At 41.2% G+C, this 27,404-nt stretch overlaps 1 protein-coding gene across 1 annotated transcript; it reads left to right on the top strand.

Moving 5' to 3' along the window:
- Nucleotides 1-27,404, top strand: sptbn4a (spectrin, beta, non-erythrocytic 4a). The gene is made up of 20 exons (XM_056398021.1): nt 1-140; nt 347-501; nt 10,187-10,450; nt 11,974-12,207; nt 12,461-12,550; nt 12,640-12,918; nt 13,019-13,149; nt 13,247-13,451; nt 14,369-14,614; nt 14,748-14,882; nt 15,213-15,454; nt 16,381-16,519; nt 16,657-16,741; nt 17,081-17,292; nt 17,633-18,984; nt 19,112-19,172; nt 19,259-19,527; nt 21,271-21,441; nt 21,603-21,645; nt 23,174-27,404. Exons 2-20 carry the CDS (start codon nt 379-381, stop codon nt 23,471-23,473), a joined length of 4,581 nt encoding a protein of 1,526 aa, XP_056253996.1. The 5' UTR covers nt 1-140; nt 347-378; the 3' UTR covers nt 23,474-27,404.

Here is a 27,404-nt window from a genome sequence, read left to right as displayed (position 1 = left end):
TTGCTTTTGCCTTCTCTGAGACTGGCTAGCAGGCACTGCAGCATCAGGACCGCAAGACCCATGAAGTGGTAGGGCATGAGGACCCAGGGGCGACCCAACGGAAGGGCTTGAGTGCTTCCATTGCTACCACTGCTGCTGAGGTGCTTATCTTGATTTTTTTTCTCCAGAAAAGGGTGTCTGGTGGGGGTTGGGGAGGGTGGTGACAGCACAGGTACCCAGGCCCCTGCAGAGCAGAGCGGGTGGCTCTTGCGTAGAGGAGGCAGGCAGGACGTCCTGTGGGAAAGGGGGGAAGAAGGGCTGGCTCGAGCGTTGGGCTCCTGATGGTGGCTATTTTTGTCTCCCCTAGCTGAGTGATTGGGACAGCGGGTGGAGGAGAAGATGCTTATGGCCCGAGACACGGCGCGGGATGAGGCTCAAAAGCTACACAGGAAGTGGCTGAAGCACCAGGCCTTTATGGCAGAACTGGCCCGCAATAAAGAATGGCTGGCCAAGATAGAACAGGTGAGTGGAGGGGACCAGGGCATGACGAGGGAGGGAGGGTTAGATGGGGAGGACAGATGGGCAGAGGAGGTGAGCTGAGGGGAATGTACCATGCCAAAGAGAGCACATGACCAAGACACAGTGTTGATGGTGGGTGTGGTGGCAGTGAAATGGAATAGGTGAAAGTGGGAGAGATGTCATCACTCAGTTTTCATTTCATCACTTTGCTTGGGGACATCCTGAATTACATTCTCAAGGTTATACTGTTATAGTGGCTGTGTTGTTCTCAGGTTCACAGGTGGTGTGATCCCTGTGGTTCTTTGGTCTTTTTGCACTGAGAGCAGACCATCTGAATTTCATTGCCTAGTTATGGAGGTTACGGTGAATCATGTAGAGGACACGTGAACCTTTGCAGCAGCGAAGGCCTGAACATACAGAGAAGCCACATTCATCTCATTTCCCTTTATTTACAAAAGGCACCTGCTAGGAACACACAGCTGATACGAAGTCAGCTCACATCAGGAAAACATTCTCAGGTTTGCTTTATTGCCCCGCAATTCCCATCATGCTTTGCTCCCCTGACAGAGCAACATCCTATCATCCACACAGAATGTTCTCCATGCCCTCTGCCTCAGTGAAGCTCAGGTGGGCTCTCGAGATGTAAATTAGTCAACGAGACTCCATTTCTGCTAATGGCACGTTGCATTAAGTCACAAATGTATTGCTGCTGTTCAGAAAAAAAAGGGATTTTCAGCTCAGTCACATGTCGAGCTGCTGAAGACGAGGACATGTACAGAATATGAGACCTCAGTGCATTTAGCATTTAGCTGAGTGAAGTTTGTATACCATCATTTCTGCTCATAATGTAAAAATGTGCAGTTTATCTGTTTTCCTTTGACACTTGCTGACTTTAGTTATGTACTGTAAATGTGTAATGATGTCAAATAATTGATTCAAATTGATTAGCTGTGGAGAGAAAAAAAAACTGTGATGTGGTTAAACCAGGAAGTGCTCTTTTGAATTCAGGCCCCCAAGCATCATAAGAACATTAGCAAAATGTCAGGGAGAAACCATTTGTGCAGCTAGAAGCCTTTTAATTTCTTCATTTTTATAAATATTTTAATTATTATTAATCATTACTCATTTTCTTTCAGGCAATTCACTGGAAAAAGGCTTCACCAGGGCAAATTTTATCAGTGCATTATCATTTATTGTGAAAAGTGTCTTCTGTTTTTGATTATTTGACACTTAGCTTTCTTACTTAATCTAATAACAACTGAGTGGCTTCTTTCAGTCCTGTATGAATATCAAAAGCTGGGACTCAAATATATCAAGTACATTGTAGAAACATTTTAAACAATGTCTGTGTCTGTAGTAGTTTGATTTCAGCGTTGGTGACGTTTCTCCTTGACCTTGCTAAAATGTATTTACATCTCTGAGAACATCCTGAGAGGTTTTGTTGACATTTCCATGTGTTTTAATTATTAATTTTTATTGAATACATTAAGAAATTCATTAGACCATATAGATTTTAACACATTATTTTTTGTTGTACACACAGTATTATTAACTATTTATAAGATGGCTATGTAACTAATTATCTGAAGACGAGACCTGTTACTGTATATTACCTAATGAGGAAATCTTCATGAGCCATCTTGGTCGTCCATGTGTGAAATGTGTTTTAAGGCTCATCATGCTATAGTCTAGACCCTCCCATTGAGCCAGCAGACACCCCGGTTTAGTTCAGTCACGATGCAAAAGAGCTAAAAGATGACTTCTGATACGACTGTGTTGCATACAAATCAATGCGTGCAGATAGGTTTTTTTCTTTTAGCAGATGACGTTTTTTTTTTTTTCAGTTTTTTTTCGGAGCTATAGACAGTTTTTCTCTCAATTCCCAGGTTTAGTCACTGAATGTGAGCAGCCATATTCATTTGTGTCCTCAACAGTGTGATGTCCTGTGGCTCAGTAGTGCAGCATATTATGTTTGTTCAGGTATTGCCAGTTGAACCGTGCATTACAGGCTTTTTTATTCATGGTGGAAACACCCGAGGTGTTATTTTTACAATGTGCAGAGACTCATATATGGGAATGTTAATAATCAAATGTACTGTAGCAACAAAAGTCAAATGGAGCTGTAAAAGATTTAATATTGTCCAACAGATTCAGGTTTGGAGTCCATTATGAATGCATCATGATTCTTGTTCTGATATTAGGGTTAGGGGTTATATAAATTCAAAATCCACTATACAAGATACTGGATGACAGGTATAGCTTAAACAGCACAAAAACAAACAAGCAAATGAGAGAATTTGCTGCTTATCTTGCTGAATATCTTTTGGTCTGAAAAAAATCAAGCAATGTGAAGCTGCACCTTGAGATTTAGGAAAAATTGTGATGGCCCTTTATAACTGATATCTGACGTTTTATTGAGCAAGTGATTAATCAAATAAACTAGAAAATAATCGGCAGCTTAATCAATAATGAATATTGTTAGCGTCACCCTACTATATATATATAATGTGTATTGTAGGTATAGTTTTTTAGGTTTGTAGATGTCCAATCCGAACACTGACTTCTCAACAAGCTTCATCCCAAATCATCAGCAAAGCTTTTTTATAAATGTTGTTGTTGTTTAGTTCGATGTTTGAGGAACTGTGAATGGAAGCGCGTGATATTAGCGAAAATGATCGTGCTCAACAGAAGGAAAGTGATGGTAGAGTTCAAGTGGAACAATGACATTTTTATATAAAGAATTTGAAGATCTGTTGTCAACCTCTGATCATATCCTGTTATTATTTTCTCTAACACTGAAATTACACACTGAAATTAATTTGCCTGTGTAGATAATCATTCAAGAGGAGCTGGACACATTTGTCTGCTCAGCAGATGATTTTATGACCACGGTTTTCTGTGATACACACATGACTGGGCAAATCTAAAAATCCTTTCACCATCATGAACATTTCTTTATGAAATTAAATTAGCAACTGCAATGATTTTACATGAATTACATTTGCCACAGTAGGTGCTACAGTAAAGGGAATATAGTGTTTTTCTGTATTTGTTTTTTACGAGATACAATGTGTTATTACTTTTGCATGATGTTCAGTGGTGACATAGAGACAAAGACCTGGCTGGACACATCTAAGTTAAGTGTAAGCCATGGTTCTTTTATTTGGTGTTTTGCCTGTATTGGATTGTTATTGCATCGTTTACAGCAGAGATACAGACAGGACGAATGGGGAAAAGGGGGGGAGGGTGCAACATGCAACAAAGCTCCTGGGCCAGAATCGAACCATTTACATTACATGCACCTTATACAATTTGGCCACCGTGACACCTTGTAACACATAACCAGCTGCCTTTAACAGATGTAACCTAGTGAAATTTCAATATTTCAAGTTTCCAGAATTTAAAGGAATACAGTTAATGTTCCGGTTCTGCCAGTCATGTGACTCCACTCAGAGAGCTGTGGAGAGGCCCTCTACGTAGACTGACATCTCAGCTTGAAATGAAAACGGACTGAAACAGGATCCTGCTTTACTTCTGAATCATCAGCGCGTTTGTGTAACCTTTCATGCCAAATACCAGAGAAATAAGCTGAAAGGATTGACACTGAGTGCAGAAGATGGCTGCTCCGTAGAGGTTAGGGTTCTCTCCTGTGCTGTCTGGCATGATTTCCTAAAGTTCCTGTGCCCCATACACAGTCACAGAGACCCTCGTGTCTTCATAGCCCTGTTACCAGTATTTAATCTACCCCCACACTTCTCTCTGTCGTTACCTGAGAGACAGAGAGAAGAGATGACGCTGCGTCCTGATCGGAGAACTCTGCGTCCTTTTGGAAGGGTTCCCGCCTCGGCCCCTTACCTCTGTTCTCTCTCAGTACTTACTCAGCACATGAAGCCAGGCGCGCAGCTCCAGGCCGGCTGGTGTACGTGGAGGATCTGTGGGTGCCTCTCACAGCTGACCTTGTGCCAGGGCTCACCGTGGGCTCAGGGGTCAAAGCTTCATAAACACACAGATAAACCATGGGCCTGTCTAACTGGAGCACATAGATCAGTGACAAACTAAAGGACCCGCACCACACACATATTTAAATATGGAAACTGGTCATCAGTTGTTCACCTCTGTCTTGCTAGGGGCTGGACCGAATACATTTTACAGTCATCTGGGATCAATATGTATTTCTATTTTTCTATTTCTATTTAGTTGTTCTCTTACTCTTTATCTTCATCTCCTCCTTTGTATGTGTTTGGTAGGACTTTAGTGAAGGAAATCAACAGGGATGATGGCTTCACTTCAACACACGTTCAGCACATTTGTCACTGTATATTTGGTTGACATTATTCTACATTCTTCTAATTGTCATTAAATTCCATGATCAAACAATTAAAGCCCAATAGACCAAAACTAAGACTGTGTTAGTCCACCTCTTACTGGACCTTTTCCTCTGACAACATGTTGACAGATGTAAAGGATGAAATAATGGTGGCTGAGTTCAGTTTAGCTGCATCAGTTTCAGGAATCAGGTGTCGTTCATGCTATCGCACTGTCACACTGTCATGGTTTTACTGGGACACCCGAACAGAACAGAGCCAGAGATCGTGTTATCAGTGACACCTATGCTTTTCCTACTATGACAAATGTCTGCTGTGAAAAAAGGCCTGCACTTTCTGGCATCCCTGCCCTGTCTGCAGCTCCAAAGCCAACCTCTAACATAGATAGCAGATGTAGTACAGTATTCTTTACATTTTTAAGTCCTAAGGAGTAATTGCATGAAATATCTGGGCACTGCAGCTTTTAACGAGTCTTACTCAGACAGGTGGAAATAGTTAATATGCATTTGTTGGGGATTATTTTCTGCGGTGGATTAACACATTTGGTGCTCTGGTGAGTAGTTTAGCAGGATGGTGTATATGAGGCTGCTGTGTTCACATTAATCAAAGACCATGTCATCCAGTGCAACGGTGGGGCCTTTTTATTAACAATTGTTCTAACAAATATGCCTTCCTTTTTCCACCATATGTTTTTAAGAGCAGAGAAAATCAGAAAGTAGAAAAAAACAAAAACAAAAAAAACAAAAATCCGCTCTCTCCCATTTCTCTCACTTTCTTCCTACCTTCCACACTAAATGATGTATATTTAAAAAGATATGGTCAACAACATTAACGTATACTTAATACATAACAGTGCCATTTAGTTATATATCTGGTAAGGTATACCATTACATTGACATTCAAACATGACCCAGTACTTAATTCCAAAGGAGATTCCCAACATCAGCACATCTTAAATGAGAGTAATCATGTTCCAGATTTTTAAGTTTACATCAAAGTGTGTGTTGTTGTTTTTTTTAGACAGTGTGACTCTTTGGTGTGTTTTAATTATTTGTGGAGGTCAAATTAAGTTTTGCATTCAGACTACAGTAACTCATGTATCTATAGCACCTCTCTGCTTGCTTTTCTTTCTTACAGTTTTTATAAGTTCACATTGTCATCATTACCTGTTTTGTGACCTACTATATGTCAGGCTCCATGAGATTAGTTTAGGTTATAGTAAGAGAACTACAGAATATTTCCTGTCTTATCATTTAACATATTAAGTAGAGAAGTCGCTAAAACGTTTTTCATCTATTTTCCTCTCATCTCTCATGAAGGAAATGTTTATGTCACACATTTCATATTGTAGAAATTCCAACACTCAACAAGCCTTCTAACACAGAGCAGGTGCAGTTTAAGAAGAGTGTTTACTGTAGCTGTATGTAAGAGGGAAGTTTTGACTGATCTGCTATTTTCATTTTGCACCATCCAATATGCAACATCAAGATTTTAGGAAGTTCCTACAAATTAAGTAAGAATAAACATGTGATACATATGCAGGGTAGTTTGGATGTTTTAATCTTTGCATTATACAGTTCACATTAAAATAATTACATTATTATATCCTGTAATTTACTTGTTACTAATACATGGAGTAGCAGTGCTGATATATGATTGCCAAAGGCTCATGCTAGTTCTCTGAACATTTAACTTATCCTAAATCGAACCTACAGCAATGCCTCACACTCAACACAGCTATAATATCACACGGCTAATAAGCTAATGCTTAGCATGCTCTGACTGAATGAATACTACATGCTCATATGTCAACTTGTCTAAAAGCCAACATTGCCATCAAATTAGCATCATTAATTAGGTCACATCTACTATAGTGCTATCCTGGCATTATGCTGTGTTACTGTATCTTTAGCTTTTAACTCTTAGCTCCTCAGTGTCCATGTGGCTACTGGTGTGAGATTTGGAGAAACCAAACGATGACCTGGTTGGATGGTTTTCTAAAATACCTGTGCATTAGTCATCCCAGTAACTTGCATCATGATGCAGCAAACATGGTGAATGAAGTGAAGGGGAAAAAAAGCTTACCGCACATGTTTTGATTGTAACATCTGTATATGCAGCACTATTATAGTCGTGTTCTATCTGTGAAATCTCATCTTCAGTTGTTCTGCATTTTAACTATCAGAACCATTCACATGCTTCTGCTATCAAACAGCATTGTGCAAACACTATACAGATTGCAGTGTATTTACAATGAACTAGAAATGATCATAGCTGCAGCTGCAGGTAGCATCTTCTCTCTTTTGACTTGCTGACTCCAAACACACTCTAGTGTGTAAATAAACTTGGTGTTACATTGGGATTTGATAAATCACTTTGATATTTAGCATTCCTATTAATTGTTTTAGTAAACACTACATTGTTGTGATGCTCTTGAAACATCTTGTATCTCAAAAATCCTCTCAGGAATTAATTAAACTGGTTTAACTATAAAAGTTTAACATCCTACAGTGACTGTCCGTGGTTTAGCTTGTCTTGTCTTAGCAGCTTTGTTACCTGAGTGTATTTGCTGGTACAATTTTTTATTAAAGTTTCTCACATCTTTAACACAGTATAGATGAACTTACCCCCCCCCCCACCTGCTGTTTCCACTTGCAGTTTCTCTCTCTCTATGAAAACCTACATCATCTGAATCACTACAACACCTTACTGTTTTTCATCTTACATGTAAATGATTTTAGTTATTTATTAACTTAGTGTTTTTTTTTTTTCATTTGTGTTGCCTTCACTGTCCTGACCTTTTTCTTTTGAATTTCCATCCTCACCCACGTGTCTGTATTTGTTGTCTGTTAAACTTTTTTTTTTTTTTTAAATAAAATGCTTTACTCTAAATCAAAATACTCTGATTACAACTGTTTTTACAGCCTCACCCATGATGTAAAATAGATAAGAGTTAGGGCCATAAAAATATATTTTAAACAGATGACAAATAACAGTATATAATGTTACAGTATCCAAACAATTGCTTTAATGGACAATACATTTCTGTCTGACGGCAATGGTAGCCTACTTTCAGAAAGGAAACATGCCACCAAGCATTGCATGCTATCCACGCTTTACTGGTCAGTAAATGGATTTTTAAAATCACAGTAGAAAAATTAAATTGAATGGCCGAAGCCTCCTCAGAAAAAAACTACACGTTTATGGCATTGTCTCATAAAGTGATAATGTTGAATCTATTTAGCATACGCTTTGTAATCATGGAATCCATTTATTCACACACTAATACAAAGCACATTGTTAAGAGAATAAACTGAAGTTAGTAAAGCTCCAGAATGCTTCGAGTACATAACAGCTGAAAGGTGTTTATACCAAGAGAGAAAAGTCCAGAACTGTAAATAGAGAAAGCTGGTAGCAAATGTTGATGTTACTGTTATAGATGGTAATGTTAGTGTTGCATTGTGGGTTGGGCTGATTAGCCAAAGTTGAATGTGAATGTCTGCTCAGCATTCAGGTGTTTCCTGTGTTTTGTGGATTCACCTTTGGAAAGGTGTTATACAGATAAGTTTGACAGTGTTACTTTTATGCAAACAGTAGACCTGGATACACTGTTGTTTGTGCCAGTAGTATAAAACAAGCTCTTTAATACCACCCACTATTTCACTATGCTGCATCAGCATTAAAAGAAAGCCTGCAGAATTTGGCAAGACAAAAACAGCCATAATAGCATGATTCATATGTGGTAGCCATTAAAATATCACACCATGTCAACCATGACTGCCTCGAAAATTTACTTCACAGATGCCCTTTGGATCCAACTGTGCCCAGGGTGTAGCACAGCCCAGCACACCCGCAGCCTCGTTCCTGTTCCACAAACCTTTGATTCCTCCTCCTTTTGCTTCCCTTCTTCCTTTACTCTGCCTTTCTCTGCTCTCTCTCTCCTCTCTCCACCCCCTCTCTGATTCCTTCTCCCTCTGCTTCACTCTGTGTGTCAGTAAAGCCAAGAGAGAGCAGAGAGAGAGACCTGCTTTCTGCTGGCTCTGCATTATGAGAGGGAGAGCGAGGCTGAGGCAAGATGAGAGCAAAAGAGAGAGAGAGAGAGAGAGAGAGAGGGGGATGTGAGAGAGTGAGCACTAGCAGCAGTTAAGCAGTGAGCCTGTGCCAAGAGGAGGAATGCAGCACTGCATTATGAAAGCCATAGGATATAGGTCCAGCTCTCTGTGAAAGATAAAGGAGAGAAGCAGGATTTAGAAGATAAAATACATCATGTGCACAGTTGTTATTACAACACAAGCTAAGTAAATAATGAATTCATCACCCACTATCATAAATATCAGAGGAACGTAAAAAGAACAGCACATAAATGCTTTTTTCTTAAAACATGAAAAAAAAAATCTGCAACATTATCAGAGGCTTTTAAGTCTCGACGCTATAAATGAGCTTTTGTGGGCCAGATGCAAAAATATCCAAAATCCTGTGAGGAAAGGAAAACACCTCTTATTCCCCTAAGTCTAGGTTTGGGAGGAGACCGGTAATAATCTATTTCAGGGAAGAGCTTCATTGACACAAAAAATGCCACCAGCTTTGATCTCGCCGCATCTCCTCATCCAAATCACGTCATGAACAAAGCCCAAGATTTAGGGGAGGGAAGAGGAGCAGAGGAGCACAGGCAGAGGACAGAGCGGGGGTTTATTAGACTTACCATGCATGATTTGTGGGTCAGCCCGGGGCCAAACTTTGCTCCATACACCTGCCTCTCTGCAAGCAGGGGGCTCCGAGCCTTGGCATGGAGCTGTGTTGTCCCGAGCTATTTTTGGGGACTAAAGTGAATTTAGCCACTCACTTTTTAGCACATTTGAAATAATGGAATAAATAGAAATGCAGATCCACAGGTTCATGGTAAAGAATGATGAGCATGATGTATTTAGGTAGTTTAGTCCATATATTATAGCTCTTTCTACAAATGCCAAGTCCTTTAGATAAAGACAAGTGATACAAGGTTACTGTTTATCTCAAAATGATTGTCATGGACATGAAAATGGATAAATCTCATTTTAGAAATAAAATAAAATCCAATCTAATTCGTGCTTCAAGTCTAACGTGGTGGACTGTTCTGTGCTGTGGTTGTGCAGTTCACAGATTTCTGAGGCAACAATTATCTCAGCCCATAAGAACCATCCCTCGAAGCAAGAGCTGGCATTAAAGGAGTGTACAAGTGAAAACTCAGCCAGGAAATGACAGACCAACACACAGTTTTTAAATAGGATAGGTTTCACTGACTTACAGTAAACTGATGTGATGATTTTGATCTTGAACTGTGATATTCACTGGTTAGTTTAACAATTATAACCTTGTATGTCCAGGAGGGTCAGGAGCTGATCCAGGAGAAGCCGGAGCTACGTTCAGTCGTTCAGCAGAAGCTGGAGGAGATCCGAGAATGCTGGTCCGACCTGGAGAACACGACCAAGGCCAAGGCCCGCCAGCTCTTTGAAAACAACAAGCCCGAGCCGGCGGTGAAGAGCTACTCGGACCTCGACAACCAGCTCTCCCACCTGGAGCAGCAACCCCCTCAGCTGGAGCAGGCGCACCATCTGCCCACCTTCAATGAGCAGCTCCAGAAATTCCAGGCAAGTCTCAAGGATCTCCAGGTTCACTCTGAGAAGGTTGTGCATATGTAAAATCTTTATTTAGAGCTGATCTGAGGCCAGAAATGAACAATGTGCCTTGTCTAACACATTGTCCTCCTTCATACTGCACTGTTTAACTGCATGCTTAAACTCATGTAGACAAACTTTTATTCTGCAGTTTGCCTTAAACTGTTATTTATACACATTTGACATTTTTATACAGTGGGGAAACTGGACTGCTCACCTACACACCAGGAAAATTCCCACTTTAGCATGGTGATAATGTGAATCCATATACTGAGAAATTTCTACGTTTGAAATGTTATCTATTATATTTATTTTTCTAATTGTTATTTCTACTCTCAGTCTAATTATTATTCTTTATTGCACTCTAATCTCTCAGAGTTTTGCTGTATGAACATGTGACAAATAGCACCTTTAAACCTTGAAAGTTGAACCTCAGTGGGAAAAGGTTTTTGGAGCAATCATGAATGGCAAAGAAAAAGTTTAAATATAAGTTATAATAATAATAATAATAATAATAAATAGCATAGCTAGTATTTTTAGCCACTATTATATTTTTCACTGGGCTTCATCAGGTAGAATGAGATATTTTATTTAAGTAACAGAAAGTAACAGAAATATTCCATTACCAATGAAAGTATTAACAATTATAAACTCAAAAATGTTATTTAAATACATGCATTTTAGCAGCAACATGTTCCTAAAGTATCGAAAACAAAAGTAATCATAATGCAAAATGGCTTCATTCAGAGCATTAAATACATCATATATACAGTATATTACTGGAACATTATTACTGATGCATTAACATGTAAGCAGTATTTTATTTCTGTGGAGCTAGATTTATCATCTATATACTGTTGGGTAGTTAATCTATAACAGCCTTATAATTTATACATTTATCATATTATTTTTTCACAAAAGTGTAGTGGAGTAGTAGTGGAGAAAAAAGTACAATATTCCCTCTGAAATGCTGTGTAAAGCATATAAATATGAAGTAGCATAAATACCCAAGGAAAGAGCAAGTACTTCAAAACTGTATTTGAGTGCTGTGCTTGCGTGAATGCACTTGTGTTACATTTCAGAATTGTGCTTCAGTTTTGCCTAAATTAAATAAACAACTTGACTCCGCCCTCTGACATTTAACTCAACCAACAAGATTATTTCTCCCTCCACAGCATGAGAAATAAATGTTTGTAGAACTGCAAATCTCTGATCAGCCCTGATGTATCTAATGTTTTTGACAGACTGTATAGTTCAGCTTATTGTAGTTTATGTAATTTTCCCCAGCTCTGACATGTGTCCATGAAGGCTGCTGCTGTGGCATGTTCTTAAACACAAGGTTCAGTGGCGTTAAAAAAATGCACCATATGCTTTTTCTTCCTTAAAGTGAGGCAGCCCATTACATAACCCCTGAAATGTTCTGATAGGAAAAAGCTGATGTGCCGAGCTGTGTTTGTCCATGCCTGTAACATGACCTTCCTGTTCCCTCCGTGCAGGCTATGGAGTCTCAGATAGGGGACTTTTACAAGGATGTGGGAGAGCTGGGAAGCTTGCAGGGGGTCTGCCTACCCCAGCGAGGGCTGATGGCAGGTGACAGGGAAGGCGGCGAGCAGTCAGGCATGGTGGAGACGCGCATCGTCCGCCTCATTGAGCCCCTGAAGGAGAGACGCCGCATCCTGCTGGCTTCCAAAGAGATGCACCAAGTCGCCCAGGACCTGGAGGATGAGATAGTAAGTGGCATACTTCTTTCCTCTGAGTTCCCTGTTCTTTCATTTCATATATTCCCTCCTCCATTTACAAAAGCTCCCTCTTGCACATCAGTTAGAGTCACTATATTAAGTTATATCATATTATGCCGCATGTATTTTAGGAATCAGAAATTAGAAGAATGAATGATGTGTGTCTTCCTCATGGCTTCAATGTTTTGCTCCTGTACATCAGCAGTGTGAAAGATGTAATGACCTGACTTTGGTTACTTGATAGCTGTGGATTCAGGAGAGGCTTCCTGTGGCCTCCTGTAAGGATTATGGGAATAACCTCCAGAGTGTTCAGCAGCATGTAAAAAAGAACCAGGTAAGTGTCAAAAATGACGTTTGGTCATGGTCAGCCGAAACGTGGCCTGACATCTAAGTCTGAGAACTTACCTCTGATTGGTCCTCCAGACTCTCCAGAGGGAGCTGACAGGGCGACGGGCTCGTGTCGAGGAGGTTCTGGACCGGGCGGGGATTATCGCTTCGCTGAGGACTCCTGAGGTGGAGTTTGTACGTGAAGGGGCGGGGCATGTGCGCCAGCTGTGGGAGGTTTTGCAGCTGGAGACGGAGAGGAGGTCTGTGATGCTGGACGCTGCCCTGCAGTCTCAGCAGTACTACAGTGAGGCAGCTAAGGTGGAATCCTGGCTGTCGGGTCAAAAGCTGCATCTTGTCAGTGAAGAGAAAGGCACGGTACGGACAGACAGACAGATACTCATACATGTCTCTGATGGAGTAAAACCTAAGTGAACATATGACACTGACATCCTGATGGTATTCTGATGTTTTTCAGGATGAGTCAAGCACACTGCAGCTGCTGAAGGCCCACCTGGCTCTGGAGCAAACGGTGGAAACATATGCAGAGACGGTCGGCATGTTATCCCAGCAATGCCAGCGTCTACTGGAACTGGGACACCCAGAAAGGTGCACCCACAGAGCAGCACTTTTTCTATCCACTGTGTAAAATAGTAGAAGAATACAATTGTCATCAATTATCTTGTTGCTGTAACATTTTCAACAGCGAGCAGATCACCAAGCAGCAGTCCCACATAGATCGGCTGTACGTGTCTCTGAAGGACATGGTGGAGCACAGGAAGACCAAGCTGGAGCAGCAGTACTGGCTCTATCAGCTCAACAAGGAGGTGGAGGAGTTAGAGAAGTGGATCACTGAGCGTGAGGCGGTGGCCAGCTCCACCGACCTGGGCCAAGACCTGGAGGACGTCACGGTCAGTACATCAACGCGGTTTTAGCTGCTACACCGCTCTGACCACAGGACAGAGATATTAAACTGAAGAGTAATTCATGAGTGAACACCATGAACCATGATGATATAACTATAATAATATGACATTTTTCACGAGAGCCACCAAATGCAATAGCATTTTTGATTTTATAATTGTATTGACATGAAAACCAACAGAGTTCAGTGAACATTCATTGTGTTTTGGACTCACACTGAATAATGAGAGGAGGACATTTTTTTCTGTAAGCTGAAGCAGAATTTGATGACCAGTCATGGTAGTATTTTGCCTGATCTACAGGAGAGGCAACCAGACAAAGGCTTGGGGCTCCCAAAAAAAATGGGGCCCCCGGTGCCACTCATATTGGCACATTTTGCAACAACTATAAACCCCCTCAAACCTCCCATAAAGATACTATACAGTGCACTGCTGTAGCCCCCAACCCCTCCTAAGAGGGGAGGGGCCCCTGATGATGTGTGCTGTAGTTAGCATCTACCCATTGCCTGTGGGTGAGGCATTTATGGGACATCTGTAAAGTGTAGCGTCTATCGATAGTCTGCATATTGGATGGGCTTCAATGGGCTTCTTTGCCTGGGCCCCCAGAGTCTAGGACCGCCACTGCTAATCTCCCATATTGTATTTATGCAATAATGCCTTGCTCAAACTCCTCATCTCGTGTGATGGAACATCCCAGATGATGGCGGACCATGGCTGTTTTCCAGGTCATGGGTTTGAGGACAGAGAAGCAAAGATAGGAGGAAATATAGTTACTATAGTGGAAAGCACCCATTGTCTAAAATAATAGTTAGCATTTACTGCAGGTAAATACTGTTGTATCAGAATGAATTAGTTCATGTTATTGTGTCCAGTCCCTGTAGTGTTGTGTAGTTTATGTGTTTCAGGTGCTTGAGGAGAGGTTCACCAAGTTTGCCTCAGAAACCAACAACATTGGCCAGCAGCGCATGGAGCAGGTGAACAAGATGGTTAACGAGATGATCGACTGCGGCCACACGGACGCGGCCACCATCGCTGAGTGGAAGGACGGACTGAATGAGTCATGGGCCGACCTCCTGGAGCTGATGGAGACACGCAGACAGATGCTGGCGGCGTCGCACCAGCTGCACAAGTTCTTCACTGACTGCAAAGAGGTACAGTCAAAACAAATATCAGTCTCTGACTCATGTGTAGCGCGTTCTTCATCTCCAAGGTAGACTGTCTGGCTGTGACATGCGGCTTCTATTTTTAAAGCTCTCATCATGAGGACGTTGTCCTGTGTTGTAGGTCTTGGCTCAGATTGCAGGGAAGATGAAGCAGCTGCCAGAGGTGAGGGCGTGCCAAGCCAACATCACCAATCCAGCCACCCTGCAGAGACTCATGCACTCCTTTGAGCATGCCCTTCAACTGCTAGTCGCACAGGCGAGTGATATGACTTCTCTCCTAACCCATCGGTCACAGAGTGAACTTGCTGAGTGAATATGAATTTCACCAAACTTATTTGTGATTAGAAAAACTGTATAACTGGCCCTAACCCAGCCCTTAGGCTATAAAACTATATTTATATACAGATTTTTTTGCTTGTGTGTGTATTTGAAGTAGCCTGTTCATGTTTTACCAACAATCAGAATCCCAACGTAAACCAGTTCGGTTCAATTTATTTTCCACAAATACAACCTTTCTTGCATTCTGACTGCACTTACATTGACTTGTGATGAAGCCACTGTCTCCCGTCATCCCGTTGTGGAGCAGGTGAGGCAGCTGCAGGAGAACGCTGCCCAGCTGAGGACCATCTACGCTGGCGAGAAGGCTGAGGCCATCATGGTCAAAGAGCAGGAAGTGATGGAGGCGTGGAAGGAGCTGTTGAGCTCCTGTGAGGCCAGTCGCGTCCAGGTCACTTCAGTAACCGACAAGGTGCAGTTCTTCTCAGTGGTGCGTGAAAACTTGATGTGGATGGAAGGCATCATGGGCCAGATAGGATGGGATGAGCCCAGGTAAGATATATATATTTGATACAGTATGAGTTTCAGGTTAAGTTGCCACATTCAGTGCATCAAAGTCTGTGGTGTTGTGCAGTCCCTGTAGACAGAATGTCATCACTGTGCAGTGTCGTACTAAGCTGCTGTGCCACCTTGACCTACTTTCAAATGACATCTTCATTCAATTTTGCATATGTAGCTGAAGACTATAAATTTTACACTGTAATCACTGGCATTATTTGACATTTCTCCCAGTTTAACTGTTCAATAAGCCTGCGACAATTCCAACTTGGCTTGAAATCTTTTAGCAGATGTCGATATATCAACAAATGCATCAACAGCCAGCACTATGGGGCTGGTAAAGATGGCAAAACATATGTGCATGTACTGTATAGGGCTGCAAGTGACAGGTTCTTGCATTTAGAGCTGAAATATCAATTAATAAATCAGTTAATCAACAGAAAAAAAAGGAAATATTTTGATAATAGTTTCACTGACAAAATTGCCTAGATACAGTTCATTAATGGTGGAGATTTGCTGCTTTTGTGCGTCTTAAGACGTCACCCTGGATGTGAGGATATTGTAAGGAACTTACAATGGAAGTCTGTGGTTTATTTTTTAATCAATAAATTGTTTAGTCTGTTAAATGTCAGAAAGTCCACCCCCGTCCAAGGTGAGCAGCAAATAAGGCAGGTGCAAATCTGACTTTGACTTGACAAATTCTCACACTCATGAAACTGAAACCAGTGAATGGTCTGCATATTTTCTTCAGAAAGGACTTCAATTGTTAATATAACCTCAACATTTATGTCATTTCAGTTTTTGTTTTGTGTGTGTGTGTGTGTGTGTGTGTGTGTGTGTGTGTGTGTGTGTGACAGACATACCATGTAAAGTATTTGTCACTTAATCTAATCTTTATAAATTGATCTCTCCATCCTCAGGGATTTGACGGCTTTAGAGGGGATGATGAAACAACACCAAGAGCTGAAAGCCAAAGTAGACGGCCGCAGCAAGACCATACAGCAGTGTGCAGATCTCGGCAAGATCCTGATAGCTGCAGGCAACCCTGCATCCGAGGAGGTCAGGCTAAAGAACTGTACAACACATCTGTATTTGTATCACGCCACAAAAAAATTTCATAAAACCTATACAATACTTCATGACGATGTAGCGGCATGTTGTTGTGGTCATGACTGTAAATCTGTCTGTCACCACAGATAAAAGAGAAGTTGGACAGCCTTCTGTCTAAGCAGAAGGATCTTGTTGAAAAATGGGACAAACACCAGGAAAAGTTACAGCGCAGTGAGTAACTCATGTCTCCATCAGAGCAGAAGCAGCTCTTAACACAACACATTGTTAAATGCCGAATGGACTCAAACGCTTTTTCCACTTCGTCCTGTTATGTGCAGTTAATGTATCATGAATCATGTATGAATCTTATTGTTCTTCTTGTTTGCACTGACATCAACCACTCACTCTGAACATGAAATAAATGATAAGATAAACATCCGAACTATGATCTCACACATAAAATGTCCCCATGATATACACACCAGCATGTAAACAACAGATTTTCTACTGGAGCGTGTGTTAAAATGTGGTGTAATGATAACCGTGTTGTTGGTCTGCTGTCACCTCCAGAGCAGGAAAAGTTCCAGTTTGCCCAGGAGACGGTGAAGGCGGAAGCCTGGCTGAAAGCCAAGGAGCCACTGATCACCTCCAGGGAGCCTGAAGGAGGAGAAGCCCAGGCCCAAACAGACGAGGCTGAGCAGCTCATCCTTCGCCACGAGGCCTTCCGCAAGGCTGCTGTAACCTGGAAAGAACGCTTCAGCTCCCTCCGCCAGCTTTCCGCAGTAAGCTTGACTGTAGATAAATGTTTAATCAGTTTGGTGGAGTCACAATTTAATGCTGCTACAGGAAAAAAAAAAAAAAAAAAAGTGACCTTGGCTTGTTGTGTTTGCTTAGCAGTTATAGGCTCATGCATTGTTATGGGCTTATATCTGTTTCATGATGTTTACTGCATGTGGTGCACCCTAGCTCCCTGCACCCCAACTGCTAACAGCATTGTTTACATTGTTACACTGCTTTGAGCAAAAACTCCTGATAACTAGCTATACCTCAGTTGTATTGGATCCACCCTGCCTGATTTCTGGTTTGTGTAGTGTTATTATTTATTTAAACTCTTTCTTTTAGGCTGAGAAGAAAAAAGAGGAGGAGAAAAAGACAACCCCACTCTCCAGCCGAAGGATGTTCCCATTATCTTGTCTGACTCCAAACGTTCCCTCAACCAGTGCTACCTCATCTTTCTTGAGGCAAACAGTACAGGCACATATAGAACCCAAATCCCTACAGACCAGTCTGGATCTAGGTGCCACCCCTGCAACCCAGAGATTGTCCTCAACGCTAGCAAGCTACAACCCAGTCATAAACGGATCAGGCTACCACGGACTGGAGCAGCAGTGCAGCGGGAAGTTGGTGACCTCCTCGTACCTCGGGATGAACCACCAGGCAGTCGGAGGTGGGAGTGACTCCGGTTTCTCGGTGTTGACCTCACAGAGTGGTGGAGCAGACACTTCTACTTACCTTGGGATAAACCATCAAACTGTTGGCAGTGCAGAAAGCTCTGGGTACTTTGGAATGACTGCTGCGTGTGTAAGTGGTATGCAAAACCATTATAGCAGTGGCAGATTAGGAAGTTCGGGTAACCTAGCTCAGCAGCCAAGCAGCGGAGGTATGGGAAGTCCTGGCTTTCTCCCTCAACAGAATATGGGTAGTTCCGGATATTTGGCCCAACCACAAAATGTGGGAAGTCCTGGATATTTGGCACAACAGCCTAATATGGGGAGTTCTGGGTATTTGGCACAACAGCCTAATATGGGGAGTTCTGGGTATTTGGCACAACAGCCTAATATGGGGAGTTCTGGGTATTTGGCACAACAGCCTAATATGGGGAGTTCTGGATTCCTAGCGCAGAATTATCAGAGCAGCGGGGGATTGGGTAGCTCAGGCTTTCTGGCACAAAATCATTTCAGCAGTGGAAGTCTGGGCAGTTCTGGTTACCTAGCTCAGAGTGGTGGCATCATGGACCCTAAGATGGCGTATGCATGGCAGCACCTAAAAGCTGACTTCATGCAGCCCAGGATCAACCACATCCACAAGGCAGTAAACCCCCTCCTAGAAGCCAGCAGAGTGCAGCGGGAACAGTTCGGGGACATCCCAATGGCAGATATGATGGGGCCAGAGTCCGGGCTGGAGCTCCTCCACGGCCGTCTCCAGAGGGATCCCCGTGGCAGCCGCTCTGACCCTCAGATGGACCATCTGAGGCGAGAGAGGGAGTACAAGCTGGGCAGACAGACCTCCAGCGAACAGGAGATCCAGGCCAGGCTGAATGAGCTGCCAATGATTGTGCGTCAGGAGCGCTACCGGAGGCGTCTGGAGAGGCAGTCGTCCAGTGAACAGGAGGGCAGCGGCAAGCAGAGGCTGCAGAGGCAGGATTCAAGTGACCTGGAGGGCTCCATTAAGGAGGGTTCTGACAAACGCTCAGGGTATGTAAAGAGTCGTGCAGGTGACAGAGAAATTCAAATGATCTTCACAAAATTTGTCCTAATGATTTTTAAGGTCGCATAATGATTGTGTGTGTCGTTGGGTGACTCATGTCTGTTGTCACTGCAGGGAGAAGAGATCTACCATGGCAGAGATTGTAGAACAGGTCCAGGAGAGAGAGGCAGCACATGTGAGTTAGCTTACATACACTGTTTTGTAGGTTCATTGTTCTTTGCATGTTTGTGTCACATTAAGTTTTTTCTCTGCTTTTCTCAGGCACGAGGAGAGCCTTACCGGCCTCCAAGCAGCCTCTCAGCACCAGTGACTCGTTTTGACGGCCGTCCTCGTGCCCGAGACCGTCCAAAACCAAGGAGGAGGCCACGTCCAAAAGAGCCTGAGGAGACACGACGTTCTCGCTCAGCCCCAGCAACTGGAGCGCCAACAACACCCCAGCCGCCTTCACACACTGCCCATAACGAAGGCTCCCTCTACCGCAAAAAGGCCACCAGCTCTGACCTAGAAGCTCAGCAGAGGAGCCCCAACAGGTACAGCCATCACAGACAAATAATACAGAGGACATAGCTTACAACCCCTCCTCCGAACAGAGAATGTCCAGTTGCCGCTTTGCAAGTGCAACATGGATTTCTGCACATGTTGAAGTGGTGTGCACACACTTTTTTATAAACCTTTCCAAGACCAAAAACGCAAGAGCCGAAGTATAAGGAATGGAGTGAACTGCATGTTCATCTGTATTAATGTAAGATGCAAATGTTAGTAAGTACAACTAACTAGTTAACTAACTACAGAGGCCAAGGAGCACATCATGAACTACTTAGTTTGTGCAGTTATGTTCAATTAGAAATGTGTGTGTCACAGTATTTCCCCCGTGTGGAAGTTGACCCTGGATGCTATTAGCATTAGCATTTTTCCTGCTTTTCTTTGGATTAAGGGATGTTAACATTTAAGTAACCCCAGCCAACAAGGTAGTGATACATTTGTTATATATGTACAGACGCATTGCTGTTTCTTTATTTCCATGTCTTTTACATGGATCATTAAATGGTTAGGACGTTGACTTTTTGCCTGGGACAATGTAGCTTTAGCCCACCAAGTGCATATTTAAGACCCCTTCTTTGGCAAGAATAGAGACCAATTTGGAGCTGACATCACAGTTATGTCAGTGCGGTCGCGAGTGCACTGTGGTGGCAGAAAAACAGTGGAAACAATAGAGTGAAATAGGCAATAAAGAAATAAAATGTCTTGGATGTTCGATATCACAGTAGGAATGCAAAAAAAAAAAAGATCGCCTTTGAAGCTAAATACAGATGTTTATGGTTACAAGCCATAAAACAGACAGGCTGGACTGAAGAAATCTCCACTGTTTATCACACACAAAAATCAATGTGGCCACAAAGCTGGCATTCTCAGTATGGCTATTTCATAATGGTAAATACCATTGACCAACATTCGCAAAATTAGCGTGTAAGCAGAAGTAGCATGTAAACAAACCAAATTGCCCATAGACAGTACTCAGTATTTATCCAAGCATTAAATTAATGAATGGCACATGTGGTAATATTATCTATGATATAGCATTTACTTTGCACTATGACTCAGTACAGACTTGGCTTAGCCTTAGGACCACACAATATCATTAGCATTACAGTTATAATGTACCACTGAGGATGTCTTACATAGGAGGCATCCATGGAGTCCAGACTTTCACTTATTCACTTATTTAACCTGTGCTCTGCTGGAAAACCATTCAAATAATTGGAGAGGGTGTCCAATTGATTTATATTCCTATGTTGTACATTGACACCTGACATCGCTAACTGTAAATTTCTGCCACCAGTTCAGCTCCTCCCACAAAGCACATCATCTTTGTTACAACAGGAGTTTTGCTTTAAATGACAGTAGCTTAATTAGCTAGCTACAGCTGTCAAAATCAGCCAGAGACAATTTTCATTTCAGCCGGCAAAATAAGAAACCTGTTTTTCTCTTCCACTGTCTGAAATCAAGGACCCATTGTTTCCAAAATGTAATTAATTTTGAGTTAATCTACCATGGTTATCAGTGTAAACTGCATATGCACTGTGCTAAATGGGGAGTCGACAGGCCTAACAACACTGACTAATGCGGCAGTTTGCTGCTGAGCCTTTATAATGACATTATAAATGAGTCATATAAAGGTGTTGTGTCCATCTTTAAACTAATTTGTTATCTCCAGAAATGTTTTCAGTCCTAATCTGTACATATCCACTGAATTTATCACTTTGATTTTACAGTAAGTCCTGGGTGAATGTATACTGTGTGCTGAAAGAGGGAATGCTGACCTTCTACAAGGATGCGAGGAACCACAACACCACGTACAACGGAGAGCCTCCCGTCGACCTTAGTAACTGCACATTTGATCCTTCGATGGGATACAAGAAGAAGAAAAATGTTTTCATTCTAAAGTAAGAACTGTTTAATGTTACAAATTTGAAATCGTGATTTTAATAGTAAAAAGGTGTAATGTTTCTTTACAATTAAAATAAGAAGTTAGAGCCTATAGCTTATGTTTGATATGACTTGGTTATAAAAGAGGAACTAACTGTCCCTGTTTTCTTTGCAACAGACTAAACGACGGAAACAACTTTGTATTCCATGCAAAAGATGAGGTAAGAACATTTATGTTTAAGACATGTTTAAGATCAGGAAATAATCCACCTTCCTTACTTTAAACCTTCTGTGCGCCACATAAGAAGACCATGAGAGACCACACCTCTAAGAGCAAATAAGACATGTCTACACATTAAGATTAATAGTCTGAAGTCTGGTGATAGTCTGTACTTTTATTGCTGTTAACAAATCCCATAAAATGACCAAATCCAGGTGTGTGTAACCAAAACCTGATACATCTACAATATAAATCTGTTATTATCAACATGGGCGCTGTGGCTGAATCCTAAATCGCCCTGCTGAAATACTTACCAATGCACCAAAGGTGTGTTAGTCAACAGCTGAAAATAGAAATGCACTATTTTCTCCAGTTTGAGTAAATTTTGCTAAAAAGTACAGTGAGCAGCTGTTTTAAGAAATTACTGAGCCTCTCAGTAATTTCAAAAAAGATGTTTTAAATCTTCAGTAAGAACCAATGAACTCGGGGCTGAGAGCCACAGACAGGGTGTGAAAGTCAGATTTGATTTTAGTCTTTTCGTGACATTTGCTGACAGTGAGAAAATATACAGTAGAATATTGCTAAACTTATCTTGCTTGCTGAAACAAATGAACAGATTTAGAAGTGCAGCAAAATGGATCGACATTTACTTTGCACCAAAATACATTTTCAAACCAAAATACATTTTCACACATTTCAATCATTATCTTATGAAAATAAATGTTAGACATTGAATCACTTTGTCTATTTTTAATTTTCCTTTTGTATTTCTCTATTGAATAAATAAAATAACACAAGATATGAGCACGATATATAATATAGGGGAACATTTATTTTTTATTTGATGTCTTAGGGAATTATCTCGATGCAATGCCTATATGGAACCTGGAGTCTTTACAGTGTTTAGGTTGTAAATATACTTATTAAAGCCTTTCATTCACTTTAGGAAAACAACCCAGTTCCAGCTTTTAAAAGCTGCACCAAGTAATTTCACATTTTAATGGCCCCGTGTGGCAGTGGGAGAGAGTAGATAGTATTCTTACATATTTCATGCACTTCATTTATTAGAAAGATGTCAATTAATGGCCAGTGGTGGAAAACAAGAAAAGTGTATGTACTGTACTTCAGAACAGTTGTAAGTACTTTGTATTTTACACTATATTTCAGAGGGAAATACATGGTAACTGGTGTGGGTGGTTTAGGAAAGAAACCGTTACACTGAGAGAGGTGAAGCCCCAAAAACAAGTGACGGATGTGATAAAGGAAAGGTACAATACTCTGTCGAGGTCAGATTCAGTTCAGTTGTAGTTTTCTGTGAACTGGAACTCTTTGAACTGACACCTGAAAATAAGTTTGTTCAAACAAGGGGAGTTTACACAGTTTCAGTTGCTCTTCCCTGTTGCAGGCTCAGACATATGATTCCTACCATGACAGGATGTTGTAAATCCCAAAACACAATATGAAAAACATGCAAAACATAAGAAAGAGACTCCTTATATAAGCTGTCTGTCTCTTGCTGGTTTCTGTAGGAGGACCTGAAGGCCTGGACTTCAAATATTACCACCTGTATAACTGAGCATGAGGCCATGGCCAAGTGGGACAAGCCTGGCACCTCGTCCATGGACCCTGACCGCTCGGAGAGGAAGGAGAAGTCGGAAGGGGACGCGGACGCCAGGTCAGAGAGGTCTGAGCTCGTCGAAGGGGAGGAGAGGTCTGAGAAGGAGAGGTCAGAGAAAGGGGATGGCTCTGAGAAGTTAGACACATCAGAAATCGCCGACAAGATCGAGGGCGGGGCGGGGGGCTCCAGCACGTCTGGAAAAAGCAAATGAGGAGCCCCCTTTGTGTTTTAATGTTACTCACAGACAAAAGGCGTAGGAGGTGGTGGGTGGGAGGGATGGATGGAGAGCATGTGCAGCTAGGTTTGCAGATCCTCAGTCACAGAGCTGGAACACACTGAGGCCATGGTCCTTGGACTGACTACTGTAACTGTGACAGACTAATCTCTCAGCCCCTCCCCTTCACCCAGGCAATACATCAGTGCTTGCATCGTGCCACCTGCTGGTAGATAGGAGGTTGGCCCAGACAGATAGACAGACCGACAGACAGACAGACCGACTCCAACAAGTGGTCCCAGGAATTAGTCACTGTCATGTCCCATTGTTGATCGTTTAATCTCTTGGATTCACAGCATCCTTCTGTATGTATCTTTGACTGATAATGTAATGCTCTGTCGATCTAGACGAACCCGAGAAGTGGTGAATGAAATGTTTCACAATATTAAAAAAAAAAAAAAGAAAAAAAGTTTTTTGAAGCAATATACTTTTTTTATTTCTTCTCTTTGTTAGAGAGAGAGAGAGAGAAAAAGGGAAAAGGAAACAAGAAATAGTTGCAACTCTATGATTTGTCACTTCCACGTGAGCTTACTCCAAGCAGTTGTGCACCTTAGACACTTGACACATCTGTATACTAATCATAACAACATTTAATCCCATCACACGGCTAGCTTTCAATCATGTTAATATAATGGAATGCTGGTGTTAGCCACCTGACTTCATCGGTCAATGAATACACATTTCTACTGTTTCTTTTCAGTTATTATTATCATTATTGATATTATTATTATTTATTTATTTTTTGTTCACAATGATCCATGTCAAGAAAAGAGCTTTCCATCAAATTCTGATCCATTAACCCGAGGTGTGTTGTTCAAAGTGGCAATGCTCAAAGTAACACTAAGCCTATGTGACACAATGCCTTTGTATACATGACAAAAATCAGAACATTGCATGAGATAGTCTGTTAGTGCACCTGTTAAAACTTGCCTTTATTTTTATGTTCTTGAAATAAGTTGGGCAGTATTGGAATTGCAATAATAATTCAATGTGAGTGGGTGGGTGTATTTTGCTATCATGGGGCCACACTTCTCAAAATCCAGAGGTAAGTTTGACAAAGTAGGATTGTCTTCTATCCACAGTAAGCATGAGAACAAGGGGGGAAGGGCGGGGGGGGTATACTGTACCAGAGTATTGACTACTCCTTGATCTGTAACATAAATTAAGAAGCCAAATGGCCCCTCCGCTGTTTGTACTGTATTACTGCAGTTTATTTTCCTCCGAATGTACTGATCTCAGCTGTGAAATGTTCAATCACCACTGACCTTGTGGTGCCCGAAATTGTAAAACCCTGAAGCAGTTCACTGAGAGCTAAACCTCTCTGTACCCTGTGTCTTTCATTTGAAGTTCAAACTGATTGGAAACTCTCCACCAAAGGCAAGTTAAATGTAAAACTGTCATGAGTCCAGTCATGAATTGTATATATCTATCTTTGTATGTATACCAATAAATCCTGTGCTCTAATAAAACAATACTCTGAACTGAAATGGGTAAAATTAAAACATTTGTATTAATCCACAAATAAAAACAATCATCACTCAAATATATTAATGTTTATTACATTTAAATGAAAAATATGCAAATTAGGAGTCACTATTAACTATCATAGTGTATATAAGTACACCAGTATCTAGTTGTATTAAACACCTTTTACCAGGGAAGAGCAGCAGGACATACTATAGGTATGCTTGTTGTATTTTTATATGCCTATATTTATTCATATCAGATTCAGGAGTTGCCCCGCAGCCCCAATAAGAACTTGTAATAATAGCTGATTGAGTAGTCAGTGTGTCTGTGAGAGGTGTGCTAAATTTATGTATTACCAACGAGAAAAAAAATCAACTAGCCTGGGCAGTTCACTTACACGCTCCTCTGGATAATTGAGTTATTGGTGACTAAACTGTGATCGCAGAGACAAACAGGCATTAGTCCACGTATTGTTGGTCATGTATGTCAGTTATTTTTTACATGTATCGGTCCAGTTAAACTTCCCCTAATGTCAGTCAAGTGTGGTCATTATGACACTGTATTTACATGAGGAAATAGGAGGAACACAGGCAGCTGAGGCTTCCTTCAAATTTGGCTGTTATGGTGTTTCATGTTTTTCCATCCTGTCAAATTGCAACTCAAATATGTAAAAAAAAAAACAACAACAAAAAAAACAACTTAGTCTTCCTTTTTATTAAAACACCAAAAGCATAACTCAGATGGAGCAGTGTTTGAATTCACTGACTTGAGGATTATAGTGATTGTCTGCGTTACTGCAGCTGTCAGTTAACAGAGAGAATATGAGCTGTGTTATGTTGTAAATGTTATTTTCATTTGTTTCGTTTCATGGTTTGTCTTTATACATACGTGCCATGTCATGCAGTTTGCCGAATGAGTGGTAGAAGAAGAAAAAGCCATGGGTTATTTAAACATGAATAAGGTTTCATCTGACTCGACACTCGTCTGACAGAAAGCCTGTCTTTGCAATACATATTTTTATCACTGAAATAGGAGCTATAGTATTTTCATGTGGCTGTAATTGTTCTGATTCATTGCTCATGACAGATATTTAGCCCGCATCACCATGTGCGTTTTAAGTGTTAGCTTCCCATCACTTTTATGAAACACAAAGGATTTTTTTTCCCCCACTATGTTATAACAGTAGCAGTCGAAATTAAATAGGCAGCATAAACCGTGACTGAAGAAAAAAAAAAAAATATTGTGCAAACTCTGTTTCCTTCATCGATGGTCTTACAAGTGTGTATGTCTTTGTTACTTTACATTACAACTTGCTGCTATGACATTAAATAAACCTCCAACCTTGCTGATGCAAACTTGACGTGGAATTGATGTGGACACATATGCTGGTCTCACACACACACACACACATCCACACACATGCACGCACCTAATGGCAACAGTTTGCTCATCACATTGATTTCAGCTACGAACAGTGTGGTTCTCTCATTCTTGAAACTGCAGCTGTCTCAGTATCCATGAATCTGAAGGTGAAGACCTCAGCTGAAAGAACACAACATTATCATGATGAGGTAGCAGCAGCACTGATTAGCATTGGCTCCATTTACTCTATACTAAAGCCTCGGTGCTTCCAACCTTATGGAACAATTTCTTGGGGTCATACATACAGTAGGATAAAACAAAGTTAAGTATGTTGGGAAGACACTGACATGTAAACACATTCAACTGATGGACTAAAATGTAAAAAAAAAAAAAAAAAAAAAAGTCTTTTTTTTTTTTTTAGAATCATCAGAGTCTGTGTGTGTTTAAGCGCCTCATGGATATAGAGCTGAACTAGCCTTTATACTGACACTACTGCAGGACTGCATTATTGGTGGAAATCAACTGAAGGGCTGGTGTTTTCCAAACTGTGTCCATGTCAAGGGGTTAATCGAAATGCTTCAGATCCATCCCGCTTGCTTCTGTACATACAGTAACTGGTACAACACAAACATTTTTACGCTGTATTTATGGCTTTTCTTACAGCAACTGATGAAAATGCTGAATCTCATCCAGGCTACGTATGTGCAGTTTTAAATAAAAATGTGAGTGGAAATGTGAATAATTTATGTGAGTAAAAATAAAGGTACATGCAACTTTTGTTATGCACTAAGGTACAGCCCCATGCACAGTGTAAAACAGTAGTGGTGATGCAGGGTCTATTCTATAATTAAATAATTAAAAAAAAAAAATACATACATACATGTATACAGTATTGCACAAATTCTGCACAACTTGATGTATGTTTTACGAATGTAAATTTTAATTATGATTTGTTTATTGAATTGAATAACATCTGCCAATATCTGTCTGTGGAAATATGAAATATGGTATTGTCTCATAAAATCTCTTCATCCCTTAA

The sequence above is a fragment of the Seriola aureovittata genome, chromosome 15 (genome assembly GCF_021018895.1).
Source record: "Seriola aureovittata isolate HTS-2021-v1 ecotype China chromosome 15, ASM2101889v1, whole genome shotgun sequence".
In the NCBI taxonomy this organism is placed as follows: Eukaryota; Metazoa; Chordata; class Actinopteri; order Carangiformes; family Carangidae; genus Seriola; species Seriola aureovittata.
The sequence above is the reverse complement of the archived record's forward strand: the minus strand, read 5'-3'. Positions and strand labels throughout refer to the sequence as shown.